This window comes from Austrofundulus limnaeus, unplaced genomic scaffold (genome assembly GCF_001266775.1).
Source record: "Austrofundulus limnaeus strain Quisiro unplaced genomic scaffold, Austrofundulus_limnaeus-1.0 Scaffold27, whole genome shotgun sequence".
NCBI lineage: Eukaryota > Metazoa > Chordata > Actinopteri > Cyprinodontiformes > Rivulidae > Austrofundulus > Austrofundulus limnaeus.
The window spans coordinates 707532-713832 of record NW_013952429.1 but is presented as its reverse complement, the minus strand read 5'-3'; the positions used below and the strand labels follow the sequence as shown (position 1 = coordinate 713832).

Sequence of the window (6301 nt, the reverse complement as noted above, 5' to 3'; positions counted from 1 at the left end):
TATATATACTGTATATGTACCATATTTATTCATGTATAGTATGATCTCAAGTACAATAGGATCATCATTTTTAGAGCTAAAAAGGATTAAAAATCTAATTATCAATAACTTGTGAATAATACTACTCCCCCACTTTATGGATGATTTTTAGGGTAAAATTTCTAGCATTGTACATGAATAAATACATTGTGTATATATAATTTTAATTTTTTTTTCTATATTTAAAGTGTTCCAACTTACTTCCAGACAGTTTCGATGTGTTGCACGGACTCACACACAGTTAAAAATGCCACTGTGGAGTATGGTAGTGGTGCTGAGGCTCTGAAATGGTCTAACGATATTGAAATGTTGATTCCAAAGGATTTTGCTCAGGCTTTGTGTTGCGCTCACTCTCAAAACTTCTCTCAGCTCATGAGGATTACTCCCACATCTCACTTGTTCTGTAATTATGTCGTTTTTTTTTTATAACACATCTATGTCTGAGCAAATTCAAATACACACAACACAGACTGTCACGCGCATGCACATGCACTGAGTCAAATATTTATTCTGTTTTACAGCTGCTTGCAGACGCGCGTGTGCTCACACACAAGCGTTGCCACACGCGTGCTCCATCCTCCAGCGTCAGCTGCACCAAGTCACTCTGTTATATTTATAGGAAAGATTGAGACAGAGAGGCAGAGATGAAGTGAAAGGAGTTCTGCCAAACAAAGTGAAAAACATCAGAGACAATAACAACAACAGCACCCACTGCAGCAGCACATCTTCCTCCTTCTGCCCGCCACAGCTCGGCTTTGTTAGTGAATGGTTTGTTTGTGTGTGTGTGTGTGTGTGTGTGTGTGTGTGTGTGTGTGTGTGTGTGTTTTGCACGTTGCAAGGAACCCAGACCAGCACGCTAGGCGGCATCCAGGCCACTGCCTTGTTTTGATGCGGTCATGCTAATTAAAAGAAAGAGAAAAGACAAGATAAAGAAAAAAGATAATTTTGGTGCTGGAGAGACAAGGTTGCGAAGGTGTGCGGTGCTGCGCGTGCACAAATCACGATCCAACGATGGAGAGAAAATGTGGATTTCTGGTGATGTTCTCACGTTTTGTTTGGCTGCTGGATAGACGGTTTGGCAGGAAGGCAATGAGAGCGATGCAGAAAAAGAAAACAGAAGGAGATGGAGGTACTGGGGACATAAGGGAGTCTTTTCTGGATCTGATTCAGGGTACTGGCTCAGCGAGAGCGATGACGTCAGCGCAGGCTTTACCGAGGATGGAGGGATTGAAAGAGAAACGGGGGAGGCTGGAGATGACGCCCTAAGGGAGTCAGGGATGAGAAAGATATTAGGGAGGGAGAGAGAAAGGACAAAGTGGGAGCGAACGGGGGCAGCAATAAGAAGCCTACCACATATATCTGGGTGTGACTTCGGAAACTGCAGCTAAGTGGGTTTAAGATAGATAAACAGAGAGGGGAAAAAAGACAGTCAGAACAAGAGACAAAGGGGGAGTATTTCCTAGGCAGAAGGAATAAAGACAAAGGCTAAAAGATGGTTTATTATCTTGGCTTAGAGCGGGAGAGAAGGAAAAGAAAGGAACTGAAGACTAAAATAAATAGGAGTGATTGGGGAAATATAGAGCACAGAGAATTTTGTCAAGTCTTTGCTCTCTGCCCCATATTTAGTCAATAACCTTCACTGCTTTCTGACTCAGCCCATGAAGCCAGTTTAGTGGTATCATAAAGCAAAAATAAAAGGACAAATATTCATAGCCACAGCTAGTTTGAAACTTATATTACTTTTTCCTGTAGTTTGCCAATTCCCTGAACGACGTCAAGTCCTTTAACTGGAGACAAATGTCTACGAGACAAACTGCTTGGCCTGCCAGAAGAATTTTGTTTTCTTTAAAAGTTATTTGTGACATGTCCCTAGAGCTAGCTCAATGCCTCACGCCCAAAAACTCTCCCATGCCTGCGGGCCGGCTTGCAATGCACCTGGGTCTGGAATGTGTTTTTGCTGCAGGTGGTTCAAGTATCTGGGAGTCATGTTCACGAGGGATGATAGGATGGAGCTGTAGATGGATCAGTGTATCCTGGCTTCATCTTCAAATATGAGGGATTTCCATTGTTCAGTCAAGCCGAAAGAGTTGACGTAGATGTTTATTTGTCCTAAATATGGTGGGAAACGTTTTGTGTAATGCTCTGAAGTGAGCAAATTAACAATGCAAATTTTATAGAATATATAAATTAGAAGTATATACATAACTATGTAAATGAAATAAAGAAAGGATGTAATGTATTGAGGTGGATAGTTATTGTCTTTGTTGAGAGTCCAAACAGCTTGCTTCTTTGTTGAGAGTTGTCAAAAAGCTAAGTTTTTGTCTTACTGGTATGACATGCTAACTCTCACCTGTGTATGAATCATTAAAAAAGAGCAAAATTCTGGATATAAGCAACTGCAAAAAGATTTCTTTGCAGGGTTGTTGACCCTGGGGGGCTTCTTCTGCCGGGCGAGCTTCTCTGCATCGAAAAATGTCAGGTGAGGTGGTTCAGGCGTCTAATTAGGACGCCTTCTAGTTGCCTAACTTTGCAGGTTTTTTGAGCATGTCTCACTTTGTAAGAGACCCTGGGGCAGATTCAGAACTCACTTGAGGAATTAGGTATTCTCTCACACTTCGGGATCCTCAAGGTGGGGCTGGAACTGGGATTTTTTTTCTCTTGGAACTGTTGCCTTTGAAAACTGAGGAGGGATAAGTAATAGAAGATAGATATATGGGTATTTGTGACATAAAATAACAAATAGCAAAAAAGATCATAAAAACAAGAATCATCAAAGGACACAGAGAGCAGGGAAAATGTTCATTTTTTGCAAGGTATCTCAAAAGGTGATACAATGCATTTAATTAGTGTTAACAAAGCTGTCAGCTAACTGATAGAGAAATATGTTAAACATATTAATAGTCTGATTAACTCACAATGCCAAGACTTTCAGCTTTCATTTTGTCTGTTACATGCAACATAAATGTGTTTGCAGTTTTTATTTAAATTTACATTGGACTGAATGTATGATGCAAATCCATGATGTTACTGGAACAACTATACATTCACTTAGCCAAATTATTGATGCAATATTTTTTACTCTTTACACAGTAAAACAAATCTGACTAAATCCATGTCTTTTTTAAGGATGTCTCCTAGCTAGTCTGCATTCCTCTGTTCAATTTCCATCATTTCTATAAAGCCCCTGGGTTTCTCTGTGTTTTCAGTGTTTAATACTTTCTCTCCTTAAATTTGAAGTGTAAAAGTAATTAATACCAACACTCTGCCTGTTAAACAGCTAGCTATATACACTTGCCTTTGGGTGGGGTGACATCAAAAGCAGCAACCGTTTTTTTTTTTAAGTCAGGACATATTTGAGGTGGTTAAATGGCGTTTTGTGCTCTGATTCACCACTGTGTGCCAGCTGGTCATGTCCAATTGTAGGTGTTGTGTGGAAAAATGTGGCAGCGTGTCAGTTTTTTACCCTTCTTTCACTCTACAAGTTGCACTGCTGACAGGTGACCAATGATGAAGCCACCGGCGCAAGAAATTAAAAAGCACGGAGGCGAGGAAAAAAAAAAGAAGGTGAGGGAGAATAAAGGAGGGGCCTGCATTGCTATAGGATTATGACACACGCAACACATACAGTTTCAAACTTTTTAAACTCCAATTATCTTTCACCTGACCACGGACAAACTGGCCAACATTAATAAACTTTGCTGTGTTTCTCTGTCTTAGACGTTTTGTCTGTTTTACAAGAATATTGAACTAAAAATCAAATTAGCTCTCATGCATATTTCATTATTCTAATTGTTGAATGATACTTTTAGAAAAAAAGAGACATGAGGGGTTTTGTATGCTCATTAAAACACCTCAATGGGAAAATCTGACTGTTTTTAATGTAAATGTCATCTGTTTGACAGGTGCGCACAGAGGGAACGCAAGAGTTTAACTAATTGAAAGGAAATATTCAGAGGAGAAAAAAGATAGCTAATCAGCCTTCTTAAAATATTCCCTTTCTTTGCACATCTCCTCCTTTGTCCTCCCCATTCTTGTACATAATATACTCTTCATTCTTGTCATTTAAATATTTCATTTAAAGCAGGAAGTGCCATTGGGATAAAGTGGTGCTTCAGTGTGAAGTAGTGTTTTATGTTATCACATATATGTGTCACAATAATATATGGGCACCGCTCTTCCTCCTGCAAATCACCTTTGCTTGTGAGACAAGACCCTGACATGTTTAATTACACATGCACACACATAAATGTAAAGCATGCATTTTTATAGCTGCTCACCTGCTTTACATGCATGTAAACACATACTCTCAGGGGCTAAACAGACCTAGTGCACTGCTGTGCATAACCTGCAGTAATACGAACGAGAAATACTTACATTTTGTGTGTCAGAGGCGAGCCCCCCCTAATGATTTGAATTAATTATCTGGAGTCTGGGTCAAAACACTCTTAAAGACATGGGTTATTGTTCTCACTGCTGTGTTCGCGCACACACACCCACACACACACATAAACACACACGTGCTGGTAACTGTCCTTGCGCTATAGCTCTTCACTTGTCAGCCACCTTGTGTACAAGTGATCTCAATGATGCCATTACTGTAATGTCTACTCCAGAAGTACTAGTATGAGTGTATTGCTGCTACATTTACAGCATAAAGGGTTCTTAAACACAGACGACCCTTGAGTGTCAGAATAAATGCAGAAAACGTATCATAAAATTGTACATGATGGAGCGATGATACCAAGTGGGACAAAACTGTTACAGGGATTCAAGTTTTGTTTCTTAACTCTGTGGCTTTTTATATGCAATTCTAATATCTACACTAATGCACCTACTTTTGATTTTTTTAAACATTTTTAGTAAGAGACAAATCTCGAATTTATGGAAAAATTAAATCCCCATTTTTGAACATGCATTTAGGTTAAGAAGTGTATCTACAGGTACTGCTTTCACACCATGTTGACTATCATGCCTTAATGCAGCTTATAACAAAGTATTTAAACTTCTACAAATTGTCTGTGTGTAAAGGATTGTGTGTATTTTTTTTTTAACTGAACTGATAAAACGTAATCAACTGAGCCAGAAATGACAGATGAGGTTGATTTGTAGACAGTTACAGGGCTTTTTTTCTAATGTATGCTGTAGCATTATAAAACTTATAGTCTTGACATTGTGACATTGTTAATGTGGGATGTCTCAGCCTGTGCTTTCTTAATTAAATATTTGTGTCCATTTGGAAATATTAGTGTGCTTTTGCCAGCAAGGCACACTATAAAAAATGTGACAGAAGAAATTTGTTGGTGGTGAAAAAAAAAAAATGGAAAGATATTTATTTTGTCTCTGACTTTTGGTAGAGGCTCTCCTGCCACGTTGGACTCTGCAGTGTGAAACTAGGACACTAACTGTGCACTGACAGAAAAGCAGCATCCCCTCTCATCTCTTCCGCCATGTTCAAAGACACAGCAGTTACTGCGGTTGTAGAGACATTTTGTCATTCTGAAGCTTCACCTTCCATGCTGTGCATTCTAAAAGACATTGATAAGAACACTGCGTAATTAAATCAGATGTCGGGCGTACAAATAGCTAACAATGCCCAGTTTATAATTACCCGGTGGAATTAAATTTAGATTCTTTGTGTGGGGCTGTTTGATTCATCTAGTTAGTTCTGCAGTTGTTGGAATTAAGTTTAACAAAGTTTATTTATGCAACTCATTGTGCGTATGTGTGTGGTATGGCTTGTCTTAACACAAAGATTTGTTTCCTTTTTGACCACATACTGTTTCTGTTATTAACAAACCAGTACATCTTACTATTTATCACAATGCTCATAATGGTAGGTGAAGATTTTAGTTTTAATTCTTTCTTATCTTCTGCTTATAGATGCAACAACCGTACCCAGTGTGCAGTGGTGGCAGGCCCTGATGTTTTCCCTGATCCCTGCCCAGGAACGTACAAATACCTGGAAGTCCAGTATGAGTGTGTTCCTTACAGTAAGTTAGTTTGATTTTGTTCCACTGAAAGATCACACGTACCAAACTGCATTTACTCAGCATGAATATGATTTCAATGTCTACAACATCCTGATAGAAACTGATTTTTTTTGCAAGTTTGGTAAACATTTGATGTTGATATAGAAGTGGCTACAGTTTTCCATACATATTCACAAATATAAAGTTATACTGACATTTCATTCTGGTAATATATGAGATGGGAAGAATGAGAAAGACAAATGGAAGTTGGGAATATGAACACTTAACCAGAT

The 6301-nt window shown here is 38.8% G+C and overlaps 1 protein-coding gene across 7 annotated transcripts in view; it reads left to right on the top strand.

Moving 5' to 3' along the window:
- The window catches only part of adgrl3.1 (adhesion G protein-coupled receptor L3.1), a 131931-nt gene that overhangs the window by 45380 nt on the left and 80250 nt on the right, over window positions 1-6301 (top strand). For all 7 annotated transcript variants that reach the window (XM_014004870.1, XM_014004869.1, XM_014004867.1 and 4 more), the window contains exon 4: window positions 5920-6029. In XM_014004870.1, coding sequence (XP_013860324.1) covers window positions 5920-6029 — 110 coding nt within the window. The remainder of the gene's footprint in view (window positions 1-5919; window positions 6030-6301) is intronic.